The 19189-nt window shown below is 40.6% G+C and overlaps 1 protein-coding gene across 2 annotated transcripts; it reads left to right on the plus strand.

The window, feature by feature from the left end:
• Window positions 1–545: 545 nt before the first annotated feature.
• Window positions 546–18477, plus strand: thbs2a (thrombospondin 2a). Of its 2 annotated transcripts, XM_051428949.1 has the most exons (23): window positions 546–869; window positions 1260–1331; window positions 1587–2140; window positions 2622–2706; window positions 5560–5759; window positions 7238–7378; window positions 7464–7557; window positions 7937–8107; window positions 8940–9116; window positions 9476–9649; window positions 10082–10209; window positions 10318–10470; window positions 11724–11942; window positions 12046–12153; window positions 12248–12407; window positions 12526–12644; window positions 12741–12975; window positions 14664–14891; window positions 15007–15278; window positions 15369–15466; window positions 15707–15846; window positions 16408–16438; window positions 16789–18477. In XM_051428949.1, exons 2-23 carry the CDS (start codon window positions 1265–1267, stop codon window positions 16790–16792), a joined length of 3558 nt encoding a protein of 1185 aa, XP_051284909.1. In that variant the 5' UTR covers window positions 546–869; window positions 1260–1264; the 3' UTR covers window positions 16793–18477. The 2 variants fall into 2 exon arrangements, with proteins under 2 accessions (XP_051284909.1, XP_051284917.1); XM_051428957.1 differs by lacking the exon at window positions 16408–16438 and having other exon boundaries at window positions 548–869.
• The last annotated feature ends 712 nt before the right edge of the window (window positions 18478–19189 follow it).

Consider the following 19189-nt stretch of genomic DNA (forward strand, 5'->3'; position numbering starts at 1 on the left):
GCATTTTCATGTTCTTTTTTTGTCTCACATTGCAGACATAGCTGGGATTCTCACTTTGAGTTATTGATATTTTGCAAGTTTTGAATTATAACACTAGTTAAGGGAAAATGCAGTTACCCACATATTCCAAATCTTTACCATTGTGTAGAGTGGTTGCTTTTTTAAAAAGATTCCTATAATATTCAGGAAAGAAGACGTCAAAGCTGTCCTCTACCCCACAAATCTCTGACTTTATCATAATTTTGTAAATTGTGTAGCAACACATTTATTAAGTGTACCCACTGCAACATGGTTTTGGTTTCTTTTATCGCCATAACTTTGTCCCACCAAAGTAAATCAGCCCACTTCCCTCCATCTCTCTTCCCCAGTAAATGAGAATTATCTCCAGACACAGAGGGATGGTGGGTTTGATAGGGAGGGGATGGTGGGCATCACAGTGCGAGACAGAAGGGGAGGGGTCTCAACACCCCCCCCCCACCCAATACCAGCCTCTTCTGCGTGTGAGCACGGATAAGAAACATTACGCCATCGGAAGATAATTATGTAACTCTGTCTCTTAACAACCGACCTCAAACTGTTCGTACCCAAAAGAGTTTTGATTGACAGGCACTCTGCGAGCCTCTATATAAAGAGGAGGGAGGCGAGTGCCTCAGTCACTGTTGCGCCTGAAGTCCTCCAGCCTGTGGATGTAGTGCACCAAAGTGGACTTTACGGTTTTTACGCACGACGTTTACAGGAGATACCACTTCTAATTCCTTAAATCACCGGCTCAATTCATCAAATAAGTTCCTTTTCCACCCCGATTACAACTTTTTTAATTTTTTTATTGTCGGATATCTGACTGAGTTTTTAAAAACTGCATTCGTCAGGTAAGTTTATTTGTCCTTGAACTTCTCTGTGTGGAGAGTTTAAGGCATGAGACAAAGTCATTCAAGTGATTCATTACCTGTTGACTGAAAACGCTAAAAGATAAACCAGAAAAGCTGGTGGCGATTTTAGTCATGAACAGTCAATAAGCTGCAAATGTGATGCTGTAAAGTGTTTATTATAGCTGTTAAACCACAATTATTGTATCGTATAATGTTGAGTTATTATATCGCCTTATTGGGTTTTTTGGTCGTTTTTTTTTAAATTTTGCTCTGGGTAATTTAGAGGCTCAAGTGCAAACTCAACACTCGAGATGGACCCAGGGTGTATGAAAAAAGACATAAGATAGCGACATAAAAACTAATAAAAAGCATTTCTGTTGTTTTTTGAAGGAGATATGATACTCAGGAGAAGTCTCTTCTTGCTGCTCTTATCATTTAATGTCCTCCACGCGTTACCTCAAGGTAAGTGGAAGTCACTGTAATACTGACTAATAATGATATGATGATGATGATTTGAGTCAAGTTCAATAATAGGTATTATTATAATGATGATGATTTGTATCTATACACTGTTGAAACTAACTTAATGCTACCTGAGATGCAATCATCCATTCCAGTGAAGTGAAGACTAAAACCCTCTAAAAATGTTTGCCATTTGTTCCTTTGTTTTTAAAATAGCTAACCAACCATTTGCATTTCATCTTGTCTGATTTGTAGATGGTGAGCAGGAGGATGAGACATCATTTGACTTGTTTGAAATCAGCCACATCACACGCAAAACTCTGGGGGCCAAACAGTTCCGGGGCCAAAACTCGGATGCCCCTGCTTACCGCTTCATCCGCTTCGACCACCTGCCCCCTGTGAGCCCCCCCATACTAAAACAAATACTACGACAGATCCAAAACAATGAGGGCTTTGTGTTTGTGGCCAACATACGCCAGGACCGCGCCTCACGGGGCACCCTGATTGGTTTGGAGGGTCCTGATGGCCAGCGGCAGTTTGAGATTGTGTCCAACGGACGGGCCAACTCTCTGGACCTGGTATACTGGGTGGACGGCTCCCAGAACGTGGTTTCATTCGAGGATGTGGACCTGTCTGACTCACAGTGGAAGAATATCACACTTCATGTTCATGGGGAAAATGCAAACCTGTTTGTGGGCTGCAGCCTGATAGACAGCTTCATCCTGGATGAGCCTTTCTATGAGCACCTGCAGGCTGAAGGAAGCCGCATGTATGTTGCAAAGGGATCCATCCGGGAGAATCATTTCAGGGTAAGATGGAGACTATGGCTCTTAGATAGTAGCTAGTTAGTAGCTAGACTAGGATTTCCCAGGATATGGAAGCTTTAGTTTCCTTTCTACTTGTGACTTTTTTGTGAGTGTTAAATGGCCCTGCAGTATTTTGTCATCTCTCATACGAAACAAAATTGCGGTCTTAACTAAGTTTCCAGGAGACTAACATACTCCCTCTTTATAGTGTGGCAGAGTAGTTCAGTGTTGCCCTGGTCTTTCTGTGTGGAAAGGACTCTATATTTAGACTCTAAATTGCCCCTTGTGTGTAAATATGAGTGTGAATGCTTGTGACAAGGTCAAGAGTGAACTTCCATGCTCGAGTGTGAATGTGTTGTGAATGCATGCTTGAATAGGAGTGAGTATATAAAATGTACATTACATCGCTTTTTAGATATAACAAAGTATCCAAAAATGTGCAAGCACAGTAATCAAGAAAGATCTTACATTTCTTACCAAACAGGGTCTTCTGCAGAATGTGCGTTTCATCTTTGAGACCCCAGTGGAAGACATCCTGCTGAGCAGAGACTGCGAGTTTGCTAAAACAGGTAAGAGTGAATTTCTTTTTGTTTAAAGGTGTTTAAACCAGCATTTACCCTAAAGTTCCAACTGTACTGTATCAGTGGGAGCCATTTCTATTTGTATGATTTTCATAAGCCAAAGGATGAGTCAAAATAATTACATTTGCGAACTATTTCAAGCCCGATACCTTGCAGATGTGATTGAGAAACTCTTTCACATGCAATCTTCCAAGTGTGGTATCTGTGTTTTGTTAAGTATCAACCACAGCAACTTTCCAGACCAAACAGACTCCCTTTCTCAGTTGACTCCCTTTGTATGAATTTAAATCTTTTGGTCCTTTTTTTTTTTAAGTGGGTCAGAAAGCTTGCAGATTTGATATGTGGCAAGATCTCCCACTATTACTTCATGTTTACGGAAACAGCCGTGTCGATGCAGTTGCTTGAGGTCGAGCTGTGTGCGTGGTGAGCAAAAGGAGATACAGATGCTTACATTTATTTCCATTGGCAGTGGACTCGGGATAATGCCCTGGGAAAGAAAATAGAAAAGAGAAAGTGAATGCTATACTGCAGAGAGGGGAGCTTCCACTTCCAGCTGCACACACAAACACACACACACGCACACACACAATGAAGTCATGAATTGGCTGATTGGGTTGCTTTTCTCAGCTGAAGCTTCGCTCACATGAGGAATAGTACCTCGTGATCCTCAGAGGGGCTCACACGAAGAGCGGCTGCAACTAAAAAGACACAGATATCTGAGGAAATATGTAGATAATCATCCGTTACCACAAAAGTTAAAGGGTCACCAGATCTGGAAACTGTGTCTCTGATTCACAGTGACAAAGCAAATCCATATGCAATGTGTGTATTTGTGCGTGATAGAGAAGTTGCTGCTTTTCTGTTGCCACAAGCAGTGTTGAATTCCAGCTGAATGAGTTTATTTGTTTAACAAATGTCACCAAGGCCTGGAAGTTTTCTGCATGCTGGCTGGTACCAGTCAAAGTTCTGCACTGGTAGCAGTCTTAATGCCAAAAGTCACTCATAAACCCTGTCATGTTGGACATTAATGAGCAGTGTTAAAACTACCCAAGCTTTTTGGTCTTTTTTAATTCTTTCCTATATCTGCTTTGAGAAAATAGAGCCTGTCTATCAGCGAGAGAAGAATGTGTAAATGCTTTCACAGACGAGCTAGCACGCGTTCACACGCACGCACAGCGTGAAGCCCTCCTGAGATTTGAATGAATCCAGCAGACTGAAAAGGAAAGAAAACATTGCACTGGCTACAGTGGGACATCGTTGGGCAATTTGGCCGACTTCTTGATTTAGAGTCCCCGGCCTGCCATTAATCTTCACCAATTTACATAGCAAGATCCAAACCAGTTGCAGATACGCACTATGCTTTGGCTGAGTGACAGGCATTGCATGGAGTTTTGATATGTGTCTTGTGTGTTTGTTTTCGGAATCTCACATCATGACTTTAACTAAAGTTCAGTGGCTTCAGATACAAACTGAATACGGAATAAATTGAGAGGTAGAGTGAGGAAATTCAAATAATAGATTCTCATAATTTCATATGGTTTAAAGCTGCAGTAGATAATTTTTTTTGTCGTATTTGCAGAAACTTTCACTATATCCTGACAGTATTACATAAAACAGATAATCTGAAATAAAGTTGGGTTTCTCTGGCTCCTCCTAGTGCTCCTATTGGCATTTGCAAGAATCTACCATGTCTGACCCAAAAAAAACAATCAGAGTTAAGAAAGATAGTTGATTGTTGAGTCTCATTCCAAGGTCATCAAATACAGACGCTTTGGGAAAGAGACTCAACAATCAACCATCTTCAAGTGTCAGTATTTAACTACCTCCAAATGAGACTCAACAGTCGACTATCTTTCTCAGCTCTTATTGGTTTCTTTGTTTTTTTTCATTTTCATTAGGAGCACTAAGACGAGCCAGAGGAACCAGATTTTCTTTTCACAGATTATCTGTCTCACATACTACTGTCAGGTTATAGTGAATGTTTCAACAAATATGACAAAGTTGTCTGCCTTAGCTTTAATGCAAACTCACAAAAGATGCCCCGTCCTGGTCTGTGATTTATTTATTTTTTGCTTGTCTGTCTGCGTACAAAGATCACAGCTGGCAGACACGTTACTTTAGGCTGGACTTCATGCTCCACATTCGCAGATTGTGCAAAGACTCAACATTTAGCCTCATTATGCCCTTCAAAAATCATCCTGTAGTTTAAAAACCCCAAAAGAGTTTCTAGTGTAAAACAGCAATGAATGATTAATGCTGCCACTCACTCAGTTTTTCTACACTTTGGATTCTATTGTACTGACATCTAGATAAGGGTATCTCCAGTGCCTGTGCTACTGATCAGATGTAACGACAAGACCATGAGCTTAACAGGCTCCTTGTAAATCCATCTGTGTGGTCACTTCAGTCTGTTAAGTTCATATTGGAAGTGTCCACTGAGTTAAAAGGTCATGGAGATTTATGACAAAAGTGTGGTTTCTCATCACATGAGGAACACCCAGATTTCTGCTTTCTGAGCTCCACAATGCCATCTCCTCCGCCCGTCCTGCCACAGTCAGCCCTTCTGTCATCTCTGGTGGAAAGATTTACCATCACCATTTCAAACAGATACATTTTTCAATTCAAACACTGCCGACTGAACATCTGTTTTGGGGAACACAATAAACATTGTAATCACTGTGTTGTTGTGATCTTTTGGCCGCCTACAGGAAAACAGGAAATCAGACTCCTTGTGTTTCAATCATCATATCTCTCAAATGTTTTCCATCACCAATCTGTGTTGCTCATCCATGTGTTTACTTGCTCATTCACCCTGATGTCTCTTCTCTTTTTCCCCTCCAGATGATGCGAATGTTGTGAGCGAGAGCACAGAAATTGTGGACGTGAGTCCCTCTATCACTACAAACATTATAGGTCAGAAGACGGATGAGACTGGCTCAGATATGTGCGAACGCTCCTGTGAGGAACTTAGCACCATGTTCCAGGAGCTCAAAGGCCTACGTGTTGTTGTCAGTAACCTTATTGATGGCTTGCAAAAAGTGGTAAGTAGTAAAAATGACAGATTGAATCAAAATGATCTTTACTGGTGTTTGTTTCAGACAAGGTTCTGCCTGTTTCGCAGTACTTTACAGGCCAATTTCTGTGATGAATGTGAAATTGGCAAAATCTGTCCTTTTGTGAGGGAAGAAAATCAACATTTTAGAGAAAATTGACGTTTCAGGAAAATAAATGATACAGTCCTCAGTGTGGCAGCCAGGAGGACAGAGATTTGAATTAGGTTACTAGGTAACCTATATTGGTTTGAAAGCAAACAGTAAGTAGCCGCAGGACTGTTTATAGAGTCGCCTGTGATGGCTGAACCCGTTTGACTCCTGCTATCTGTGGCAGCGTGAGTCAGACAGATTTTATGACATGTTACATGTGGATATAGGAAGTGTTCCCCTGGCAGCAATGGGGTCCAGTCTAATGTCTGGCTGTGTTTAAACAGCCCATGTGTTTCCTCTGGGAGCCTCCAAGCAATAAGAGAGAGTCTGGGCATGAACCTTGGGAGAAAAAAAACCGGCTGGGATGAGAAGGGTCCCTGAGGCTCTTCCAGATCGAGTGGTGTCTTAGATTCTAGTGCTGCACACTGTTGCTTCTCTTTTCCAAACGGGAGGACTCACACACACAAACACACACACACACACACACACACACACACACACACACACACACACACACACACACACACACACACACACACACACACACACACACACACACACACACACACAAACCTTTGGCAGTAGTCTTTCGACTGACAGATCCCAAGTGTTCAGGAGCCCAGCCAGAGATCCCCTGGTCTCCAATTGGGTTGGAGGTTACAAAGTGCATAACTAAGCAGCACTTTTCAATGGGCTATTTTCCTAGAAACATTAGCGATATAAAGGCATTTAGTGTTTGCAATTTGCAGTAACGAGAAGCACGTTTTAGGATTAACATTTTACAAGTATTTTTGTAAATACAATGGAGTAGCTTTCTTTCATAGGTGTACGTTTTTCAGTTCATTTAAACATTAGTCATTCTTCTTTCTGGTCCGTTTTCTCTGAGCTTCTTTTCCCTCATGATGCAATCTGAAAGAAAGATGTCTCAAAAGGATATGATGCATCACTAAGCTGGAGTGGGATTATGTTGGTGACAGGATGCTACACTTAACTCTTAATTATTATGATTTGTATAGTGGTAGTTGTGTTTCTCACAAAGTAATGTTTGGGCTTCAACTTAACAGGTTTGTAACATAAGTAATCTTACTTCTATATGGATACTATTTAAGTGAGAAACAGTACTTCTACAGGAGCTGGATATGCTATTACTCGTACTTCCATCTGGTGAAAAGTAACCTCACATGCTCTCTTAAAAGACCCAGCTTGTCAGCAGGTGTATACATCCACATGCTTAATGGGAGGCAGTGTACCATTCTCATGAGCATGTCCTTATCATTTCTGTCTGACTGAAAATCTGTCTGTTGTTGTATGTTCAGACAGAGGAGAACACAGTCATGAAGGAGGCCCTTGGGAGGATGAAAAACTCCACAGAGAAAAACATGTGCTGGCAGGATGGCCGCCTGTTTGACGATAAGGAAGACTGGGTTGTGGACAGCTGCACCAAATGTACCTGCCAGGTAGTGCCAAGTCATATGGAAATATGTACAGATTCACTGTGGATGACAATGACTCTGATATATCTCTAATTTTCACTAATGGCAGGAGTCAAAGATTGTGTGTCACCAAATCACATGCCCCCCAGTGGCCTGTGCCAGCCCAACATTCGTCGACGGCGAGTGCTGCCCCGTGTGTTTGCGTAAGTAGTCGGAACCTCCTATCCTTCCAGCATATAAACACAATTATAAACACACACACACAGTTTTATGCATGCATGCTATTTTAAATGAATGCTTCAATATGCCATAAAAACAATATTCCACCCATATTAAATTTTAATACCACAGGACTGTAGCAGCCAGTTTGTCTTTGTGAGCGAACCACATATTTATTGGCCAAAATATAAGACGCTCAGAATGGCTACTGTGGGTTTTTCAGATGAAGTCATGTGATAAACAGACCTAAAGAATAAAAACAGTACAGTTGTGAACTCTTGCTAGTACTTTTATGATTATGTTTTAACATTGAGTAGAGTGGGAGTGTCTCTCAAAATGTTGACTTTGTTCTTTTACTTACAGCTCGAGACCGCGAGGATGGCTGGTCCCCCTGGTCAGAGTGGACAGAGTGCACAGTCACCTGCGGGACAGGAACTCAACAAAGGGGCCGGTCTTGTGATGCAACCAGTAACCCTTGCCCCGGACCGTCTATCCAGACCCGCAAGTGCAGCCTGGGCAAATGCGATAGCCGTGGTGAGGATATTTTTTTAATCTTCTAATCTTCTAATATTGTTCTGTCACTCAGTTTACTTTAAAATATATGGCAGTCAGTGGTAACCGCCTTAGTGCTGATCAAAGTATGTGTGCCACGACTACTTAATAATCTAAAACAAACAACAGAAGAATGACATATGGGAGGGAGGCACATGATGAAACTGTGGAAAAACTCAGCACTGAGTTAAATGAGATGAGATTCTCCAAAGTGCAAAAGACCAAGTTCACACCTCCATAAATCTGTTGAAAATGGATCCATCTGAGGGAGACTGAATCCCAGTGAAGAGCTGGATCGCATGGTTGGGTTGCAGGGTGTGCCCCGTCAAGTTAATTCCAAATAAATCACTGGCTGAGAGGGTGTTCCATAGTACAATGACTCACCACTGCCTGCCATGCAGAAATTTAAAATAGTATTAATGAATTGGATCATTAGATGTACTATATATGAGGGTGTCAGGAGATTTCACTACATTTAAAACTGAAGAATTGGGAGTTTGATAAATTGTGGGATTAGCATGTGTTATTGCTTGCAGCTAACATTACACTGCATCTGTGTGAGTGACTGAATTAGTCTAACCGCTGGAGGATAGTTTATCCACAATGACATAAACACTGGCACAAGCATCTTAGAACATCTTTAAAAGTGAGCCCTCATTGCTAGCATCACGTAATGTTTACTTGTAGAAAATGTGGTGGCTATTTTGTTTTTTACTTTTGCAAATTACACATGTCTGTAACCATTTTACTAAGTGGAAGTCTAGAGGATAATACATGACATGTTTTGGTGATATGTTTGATGTTTGATACCAAGTTCGCCAAGACGGAGGGTGGAGTTTGTGGTCGCCTTGGTCGTCCTGCTCGGTGACCTGTGGAGAAGGACAGATCACCAGAATACGACACTGCAATGCTCCCGTGCCACAGCTTGGGGGCAAAGACTGCGAGGGAAGTGGGAGAGAGACTCAGCGCTGCACTGCCAAACCATGTCCCAGTGAGTATTTCAGCCAGTGAGGGGAACACTCAAAAGTAGCATCTCCATTACAGAAAGCGTCAGTGTCGAACAACCAGACTCCTGCATGCCTCATGGCTCCCCCGAGGCAACATTCCCAATGTGTTTTGGTCTGGCCTCCTGTCTGTCTTTTAGGAAATGTTGACTCAAATCAGGTCAATATGTTTTCTCTTGTAGTATTAAATTCCAGGCTTCTGACTATGGCTGCTTTTCAGATTTCTGACTTTAAATGGTGATATATTTTTATTTAGAAACAACAAATATTTCTGGAATAAAATGCTTGATTGTAGAGGTCAAAGATTAACTACTGAACATGTTTTGCTCTCTCTATGTCTTTTTAGTTGATGGTGGTTGGGGTCCTTGGTCTCCATGGGCAACCTGTTCAGCAACATGTGGAGGGGGAGTCAAAAGTCGGATGCGTGAGTGCAACAGCCCTCAACCTCAGCATGGCGGCAATAAGTGTATCGGGGAGGCCAACGACAATGACAGCTGCAACAAAAAAGACTGTCCTATTGGTGAGCGCCTTCACTCTTCATTATGTTTTTAGCCATGCAAGCAAATTAAATGTTTGTCAGTCGGTCCAGTGCCTCAGTACAGCCTAAAATATCTCACCCACTGCTGGATGGATTGCAATGAAATATGTACAGACATTCATGCTCCCCGCAGGGTGAATCCTACTGACTTTGGTGGTCCTATGATGTTTCTTCTTCTGCCACTATGAGGTCGACATTTGGGGTTTTGAGTCAAAATCACTGATCAAATGACGGCAAAACCAATGACATCCTTATCATGTTAGCATGCCAGTTTGCATTAAGCTCAAAGCAACAGGAGTTAAGATAAAAACCACTGCAGATTAAAGTTGAATCGTTTGAGACACACTATAAAGATATGTCCAGCAATGTTTAAATCAATTTCCCTTGTTTGTGCCCATTCTTATCATCTTGCAGATGGCTGTCTGTCTAACCCATGCTTTGGTGGAGTGGATTGCAACAGCTCTCCAGATGGTTCCTGGGAGTGTGGCCCATGCCCTGCTGGTTTCCGTGGAAATGGTACCCACTGTGAAGACATTAATGAGGTAAAAGTTCCTGTTTTTCTTATGTGCATAAACCAGATGTTTATTTAAGACTTCATTCATGTAATTATTTGTTTGCATTTTACTGATGCCTTTCTTTCCCACCTGCAGTGTGACATGGTGTCTGATGTTTGCTACAAAGTAAGTGGAATGCAACGCTGCGTCAACACCGATCCAGGTTTCCACTGCCTGCCCTGTCCGAAGCGCTACAAGGGCACCCAGCCTTTCGGTATGGGTGTGGAGGCGGCCAAGAAGAACAAACAGGTGAGTTGAAGTTGAGTTGAGTTACTCTCATTCAGTGACAATAACAGACTACTGATTGGATGCCATTCAAACAGGAGTAGCTTTTGGAGAAGTGAGAACAAAATGCGGTAAAGGAAAGGATGTGCAATGTGGACCTTTAGCTCCGGGCAGATTTTCAAAAGCAGTTGTGTGGATTTTTGTATGTCATATCTAAATTTATGAATGATGGAAGAAGCAGCTTGGGTGATTTATAAACCTCATTCTTGCAGCGAGAGTGTTTACACAGTGTTGGAGGGGAGGCCCTGGGCCACCATATATGAATTTGACTCACCTTGAACCAGTATCGGCAAGCAGAAGGAGAGGGAGGAGAATTGGGTAACGCTTAACAACAAACATATGTTACACATCTCTGGTAAATTCATTGTAAGTTCAGAGGCAGACTGAAACAGTTCTTTGTACTGTATTTTTATTGTAGATGTTGAATGGAACAGCACTTTTATTCAAACAAAATTAAGCTTTTTCTTTACTTTGGCTCTATCTTTAAAACATATAATTTCTATATGTTATATTAATCAGTTGATTGGAACACACTTTTTGCTCCCTTGTGATCACTGAATTCACAGGATCCCTGGAAAACCGAAAAACTTGCCATGCCTTGGTACTTGCATAACATCCCATGTGGGTTTTGTCTCTCCAAGGCCTCTGCAGCTGCTTGATATGATGCCCCAATTTCACTAATTGATTTGGGAAAAAGGGAATTGTCTCATTGCTGGCATTAAGGGGCTCCATTTCACAGTTTTGATCAAAGGCCTGTTCTTGCTGTCAGTTTCGGCTTTATGAGCTCATGGAGTGGCATCCAGACTGTATGTATATGTTCATCCTTTGGTAATGAGTGGCAGCTGTGAATACCTTGTGCTGCAATAAAGGGGCAACAGTGGGTCGTAGTGGGATGTATGATGCATTAAGTGGGATTTCTATAAAATCAACAGTGCCCAAAAGTGCCCCACACTTTGGTTTTGTCCAAAATCGCTCCCTTAACCCTTCACTTTAATTTGCAGTAGCTCTAAGTTTAGAGTGCCCTACCTACAGGGAGTAAAGTACTCTTAAGTACTCTTGATTTGGAGATGTCATCAGAAGTAAAAAGACTGATTACATGTGCAAAGAAGGCCATTTTTCTCCTTCTTCAGGCAGATCACATTTAGAGCACTTGATGTTGAATGTGCACGGTGGGAAATCTCATAATACAGTTCCACCTGTTCTGTTTTTTTCTGTAGGTGTGCGAGCCAGAGAATCCATGCAAGGACAAGACCCACAACTGTCACAAATATGCCGAATGCATCTACATCAGCCACTTCAGTGACCCCATGTACAAGTGTGAGTGTAGGACCGGTTACGCTGGAGATGGCTTCATTTGTGGAGAAGACTCAGACTTGGATGGCTGGCCCAATCAGAACCTCGTGTGTGGTGCCAACGCCACTTATCACTGCAAGAAGGTATTGCATTGAACTTTTCACTTTCACCTTGATGTGCTATCGATGGACTATCCAGCAGGTATTCTAAACTACTGTGTCTATGAACTTCCCACTACTTTTTCAGGATAACTGCCCTAGCCTTCCCAACTCTGGACAAGAAGACTTTGACAAAGACGGTCAAGGAGATGCTTGTGACAAGGATGACGACAACGATGGAATTCTAGATGAGAGGGTATGAGAGCTTTAACATGTGGACACATTTTATTTCATGATCAGTTTCCCCATTAACAAGGAATTACCTAACAACCATATGCTTTCCATCACAGGACAACTGTCCCCTCCTTTACAATCCTCGCCAGTTTGACTTTGACAAGGATGAAGTTGGCGACCGCTGCGACAACTGTCCCTATGAACACAACCCTGCTCAAATAGACACCGACCACAATGGAGAAGGGGATGCTTGCGCAGTGGACATTGATGGCGATGGTAAAATAGCCAAGTCTAAACACATAAAATACTGCAATCAGTCCTTCTAGGGCAGCTAATTATAATGTTTATACCTTCAATTCTCAATAATATGTCATCAACTGCCCTTTTATCTCAGAAATTCTGAATGAAAGCGACAACTGCCCCTATGTGTACAACACTGACCAGAAGGACACTGACATGGATGGAGTTGGTGACCAGTGTGACAACTGTCCATTGCTGCACAACCCTGACCAGGTACTGAACCACAATGTGTATGATGACACATTCCACTACAACAGTAGGTACAGGAAGTGTTAATACTGTTAACTTCTGTCTGTATTTATCCAACAGACCGATGTAGACAATGACCTGGTTGGAGACCAGTGTGACAATAACCAGGACATTGATGAAGATGGCCATCAGAACAACCTGGACAATTGTCCCTATGTGGCCAATGCCAACCAAGCTGACCATGACAAGGATGGCAAAGGAGACGCATGTGACTATGATGATGATGATGATGGTATACCTGATGACAAGGACAACTGCAGACTGACACCCAATGCAGACCAGCTGGACTCTGACGGTGAGGATTTAAAAGTCCCATGTGCTTTTGAATCATGTGAATCCAGTTGTTGATGTTTTGCATATTTGCCCAGTGGTAGCCTTACTGTTTAATGCAATAATGCATAAATGGTTTTAGGGTTTGAGTTAAAATCTGTCTGAGTTAAAATAAGCTAACTTAAAAATTCTCAAAGTAAAGTTTCTATAATATAGATGATGTACTATAGTATGGCTTATGCTGATCAAGGTAAGATTAGGGATCCATTTTAGCATTTCATAATGCAGTTTTTTGTCATTATGTAGAATTATAATATAAGGTTTCATGGATCTATAGTTTTTTATTGGCCATATTCTAATGCAGTGTTAATGAATAACCAACAGATGTTATACTTTGTAATGAACAAGTAATTAGTAGTTAGGTTTTCCATCAAAATATAAACAGTAAGTAAACATTATTTGTTGCTTTCTTTCAAATATTGTATAGAAAATAGAAATCACACTATTTTTACATAAAGATACAGTATGACAGTATTGAGATTGAATGTTCATTTGTGGCCTTGAAAACAGCTGTTAAATAATCCCACGCAGCAGCTGTTGGAGCTTTCGAAAGTATCATGAGCTTCCTCAGCAGAAAGACTTGTCCTGTTGTCATGGAATTTAATATTTCTAATCACTGAAAGGACTTTTTGGCTTAAAATTTGAGATTGAAAAAAAATGTGTTCTTGACCTTGGACAGCTGTTGGCAGTAATGAATTGATTACAATTGAATTAGCATCAGTTCATTACCAACATTAATCTCACATGACCAGTTTATGACACATGCCAGCATACATTAAGTTAAATATAATTAGTGCTCAGATAGCCTCTCTCCCATGGACTCCATGCACTCAGACTTTTTACTCATTACTCAGTGATGTTCACATTTTGTTTCAATATGCCTTCGTCCAGATGTTTTCACAGTTAGCAATTACCTTCACTGCGGCAGGTGTGAAATATGGTGGCTGTGGAAAGAGTCAACGACTGGGTTGGCATGGCTGATGTCATTCTGCATGACTTCAGTGAGACGCCCAGGAGGGCACACGCCAGGCTGTGAAGTTTTTATTTCCTTTAGGCTTCGCTTGTGATTAATCCACAGTGCCCAATTTTAGCAGGGTTACCTGGAGTTTGTACAGCTTTCTGTAACTGGAAACAGACTGCAAAGGAGGAAGGCCCTGGACACTGATGCGTTCACTTTCTTCACAGCTCATCAGATAGTGTTTATTTGATAGAATCGTTGTAGCCCCTTGTGAAATAACAAAGATGATGACAGAAAGCAGCTAGCTACTTCCACGCAGTGGCCTTCATTAGCCACTGGCGTCCTTTCTACTATGAGCTCCTGGCCTACAGTCTGGCTCTAATAGACTTCAGGCTTCAGATAGTTGCAAGTATCAGTGGAAGTTGTCACAGCATGAAAAGATGGCTGACTTTCCTTTGTAGACTTGGCAAAGGTATTAAAGCCAGTTTCCTGGGAGGAAATTTTTCCCATTCATTTTTCATATTAACTTGGAGGAGCTCCTCAACACTCACTGCAGTGGGAGTATTATGACACTCACATTAGCTACCATAGAGATTTTTCCAACCTATGGAAAAATAGGAAAAAATGTAGTTTATATCATGCACGTCTAATTTAAATCAGGTCAAAGCAATTCATTTGTTGTCTTTTCTCTACAGGCGATGGAAGAGGGGATGCCTGCAAAGATGACTTTGACAACGACAATATTCCAGATATTCTTGATGTGTGTCCGGAGAACAATGCCATCAGTGTCACAGACTTCAGAAAGTTCCAGATGGTCCACTTGGATCCTAAGGGAACCACTCAAATTGATCCCAACTGGGTGGTCAGACACCAGGGCAAAGAGCTGGTTCAGACTGCCAACTCTGACCCAGGCATTGCAGTAGGTGAGTAGCACCCTTGTTTACTCCCCAACAACCATATCATGGTAATTTGCTGCTTTTTAAAATATTTGAAACTCCATTTGACTGAACAGAGCCACTTTCTCTCACACCATCACAGGTTTTGATGAATTCAATGCTGTGGACTTCAGTGGGACGATGTACGTGAACACGGACAGAGATGATGACTATGCAGGCTTTGTGTTCGGCTACCAGTCAAGTGGGCGTTTTTATGTAGTGATGTGGAAGCAGATCACACAGACTTACTGGGAGGACAAGCCTTCCAAGGCCTTTGGCATTTCTGGCGTTTCACTCAAAGTCGTCAACTCGACCACTGGCACCGGAGAAAACCTCAGGAATGCTTTGTGGCACACGGGCAACACTCCCGGACAGGTGGGCTGCAGACTAAATGCTGTTTGGTCTGTTTTAATGGCTGGAACAGCATTAAGTGTTGTTAACTATTTCACACTATTTCACACACAGGTGCGTACTCTGTGGCATGACCCCAAAAACATTGGTTGGAAGGATTACACAGCTTACAGGTGGCATCTCATCCACAGACCAAAGACTGGTTTTATAAGGTGAGAAATAAAGTTGAGCAGAACAGGATCTCTCTCCTTGATAGGCAGTCTCTCTACTGCACATGGCCTTTTTTCTGGCACATGGCCTTTTAGTAGATAAGATAAGATTGGAAAGACATAACCTAGTGAGAACAGAGCACAAGAAATGTTTACAAAAAGAAATTGCTCAAATGTGTACATTAGTAAGCATCATAATCTCAACCCATCTCAAAAAGTTAATCTCTGTTTTGTATTTTACAGAGTTGTGGTCTATGAAGGTAAACAGATCATGGCCGACTCAGGGCCAGTTTATGACAAGACGTTTGCCGGAGGAAGGCTAGGCTTGTTTGTCTTCTCGCAAGAGCTGGTGTTCTTCTCCGACCTCAAGTATGAGTGCAGAGGTTAGTACAAAACTTTCATTACTTTAAAGTTTTCACCAGAAGTGTTTGTCTGTCACTTGTCAGATGCCAAAATGTATTAATAGTGAATAGGATTCTCACTGTAATACTCACATTTGTCCATGTGGAGAAGTTTTTTAGGGCTCAGTTATAGAGTTTTAATTATTTATAAATTATAAATGGTGATCAACAATGTGTCAAAATGTTTTTTTGATAAATGCAGATATAAATAGAAATATTGTCACAGGTAGCAAGGGTAAAATAAATGCAGTGTGGTTAAGTATGATGCAGCCTGATTTTACATTACATGAATGCAACTGTATAGAGTATATATTATTTAAGGTGTTCAGTCATGTAGGATGTTCTTGGTCCAGGCCTACTGCAGTAAGTGTGTGCATGTGTGTTATTGTGTATATGTATGTACAGTAAAACTTCCATCTAATATGGTCCATACATGGTAAGACATATACAGTAAAAAAGAGTGGAAGTGGAGGAGAAAACCTTCTCCTTTTTGAATAATTTGGGTAAAGGCCTTAAACCTTCAACATCTTTTTCAAATCCCAGATAAGCCGGAGTTTCCCACAGTGTTCACAAGGTAACGATGAGAGGGGATATGTGTTGTTTGTTTGGCTGAGCAAGAAAAAAGAGTCACGCTATGTTTCTGCTTGTCAGCTTGCCCGTGTACAATGCCCAAGATGCATTGTGAAAGACCTTGTGTGTTGGTCCAAGGACTTCAGATCTTCTGTTGAGTGCTATAGAGTGGAAAATAAGCCTGCAGCCTTTTCACAATCACAGCCACATTATTGAAGACACGCTTTTTTGACACACACAGTGCACATGTTGTTGCTGCACTCTGGCACTTTGACCGTGTGAAACTCGTTGAGTGTCCTAGTTTTGATTATAAATGTGGCAGTAATGGAAGCTATTTTCTCACTCTTTCCACAGATAACTGAATCAAGCCTGATAGAAAAACATCAGAAGGCAAAAGACAAGAATCTCTCAAAGTAAACATCATGTCATCGCTAAATCCATTTCAACGTAAATGAGACTTTCCATACTTTTCTGTGTTTTGCCTTGATCCATCCACTGGAGAGGAAACCATGGCCGATTTCAGTTTTCCTGTTGATACGTTTCCCAAGCTGGGAAAGAAAAGTTGACGAGAGTGGACAAGTTTTAAAAAAGCCTCGGCAGATTATCTAATTATAACTAGTGTACCTATGTCTACATTTTAAAGGATTCATTGTACAACCACTTACATGCTGTATGTGCTTTCCTACAGTTTCTTACCTTCTACAACTTGTAAGTGACTCGGATGTTCTCTATCTTTGGCTCATTCATGGCTTCTGTTTTTCCCGAAAAACTCAAAAAATCATAAAGTGTCTGACAAACATAAACTGTAACCAAAGCATAATCATTTAGCTGTCTCAAGTCCATTACTATTTCTCCTCATTATTTTCATCCTGAATGTGTTTTCTTTTTCTTTTTTTACGGAGAACTTGAGTGAACAATTTAAATAAGCCATTTTAGTAAGTGCCAAAGATGTTTATACTAAGTCTGTATTATAATTCCTTTTGTAAATTATTTATGCTCTGCTTGTTTTGTTTGTTTGCATTTTTTGCTAGAGTTTGTAAATAATTATTTATTTGTTTACACTGACAAAACGCATAATTGAATATCACAAACGTCAAGATAACACATTAGTATTGCAAGATTTTTTTGTGTTGTTATGCACTTCCTTGTTAGTTTTTCAAATCTTTCAGATAAACTGTAGTGTAAAGCTTTGGAGAGGATAAACATCAGCTGCTTTTAAGTAATCACATACATAAACACTGCATGCTGTGTTTATATATGTGACAGTACCTGCCAAAGAAAGTTAATTCTGGTAGTATGTGTATGTTAAAAAAAAAAGCCACTGTGTTTATTTTCTTAGCTGTCCAGACAGGGCGTCATTGTCCTCTAAGTGATATAACACTTTGGTACATGTGGAACATTTTTCAATGCTCATACTCTACGTCTTTAGGAGCTTAGAAATCTCCATCACCTAGATTGGTTGCAAATTGGGCTACTGGCACTGTAGCGACCACCCTTTTCTTACATGATGTTGAAACGCTTTTTATGTGTAACACAAAGAAAAGAAACCAGATCAAGGTAATAACATCAGCTTAAAAGGTAGTTAGATAAATAGATCTTCAGTTTAAGTGGCAGTGGCCTAGTAAATCAAGTGTACCAAGCAGTAATTGACATATCACATCAACATCTGAGACAAAAACATTGAAAAAAATTTATACAGATTACGTTTTCATTCATATGTTAGTCCTAAGTATCACTTATGGATGTTGTGAAACGTTATAGTGTTGGTTGAAAAGGAATCCGGATGACGGTGTCCAAAAACAAAGTATGACTGTGTGACTGTATAGTGTGGGATCGAGGACATGTTAGTGTACAACCTTGTTGTCATTAGTCTGTATAGCATTCGTGTTCTTTCATTTTTGGTTTCCATCTTGTTCATTTTGTTGAGAGTTTGCAATGCACAAAATGTAAATTTTTTTTGTATACTTGTGTTGTTAGATATACATTTTCTACAAACATTAGTGTAAGATTGTTCTGTTTCATAAATAAATCACTTGTACACCATTCTGTTGATTATATACAAGCAAATTGACAGGCATCCTATTATTATTATTACTGTCACACAGTTAAAATAATGCCATTTAATCAACATTACTCATACAGTATGAAATACTAGTTAAAATACATTTTAAAGGATAAGGCTAGTGTTCATTTATATCTTTGGGCACCATAGTTTTTAACAAATACTACGCAAACAGGAGTAAATGGTCCGTTTTTGGGGGATTTTTCGTATTAAACACATTTGGTGCTTTGGTGAGTATTCACAACAACATTACAGTTTTTGTAGGGTTGAGTTTAAATACACTACAGTGGCCATGTTCATGGTAATTAAGGAACATGTCAGCCAGTGCAGGTGTGGTTTTGGACAACGATGGCACAGTGGAGTAACTTATATGAGGTTTTGAATTCACAAACGGCACTTTTTTCTCAAATTCATGGTTGGTTTTGATCTTTTCATAGAACTTGTTGACCATATAGAAAAATATGGAACCAGATTCATCATTTAAGTCTGATTCCAAACAACTCTACTGCTTTCAGTGACAATCTTCATCTTGTTGACACAAATGTTACAAACATCAAAATTTACATAGTGAAGAACCTGTTGGTTATCTACCATCAGCATATACTGCGTAATTAGGCAAACATACAATGAAAATGCTCCACTGTGAGATGTATTTTATTTTATGAAAGTGAAGAAACTTCACAGGTTATGTGG

This window comes from Dicentrarchus labrax, unplaced genomic scaffold (genome assembly GCF_905237075.1).
Source record: "Dicentrarchus labrax unplaced genomic scaffold, dlabrax2021, whole genome shotgun sequence".
Lineage (NCBI taxonomy): Eukaryota > Metazoa > Chordata > Actinopteri > Moronidae > Dicentrarchus > Dicentrarchus labrax.

What these genes read in the sequence shown, in the direction of transcription:
- thbs2a (XM_051428949.1), top strand. Translation starts at nt 1,265, where the DNA reads ATGATACTCAGGAGAAGTCTCTTCTTGCTGCTCTTATCATTTAATGTC. An exon ending in CCTCCACGCGTTACCTCAAG is followed by an intron (nt 1,332 to 1,586) that starts GTAAGTGGAAGT and finishes TCTGATTTGTAG; the next exon opens with ATGGTGAGCAGGAGGATGAG. An exon ending in CGGCCAAGAAGAACAAACAG is followed by an intron (nt 10,471 to 11,723) that starts GTGAGTTGAAGT and finishes TTTTTTCTGTAG; the next exon opens with GTGTGCGAGCCAGAGAATCC.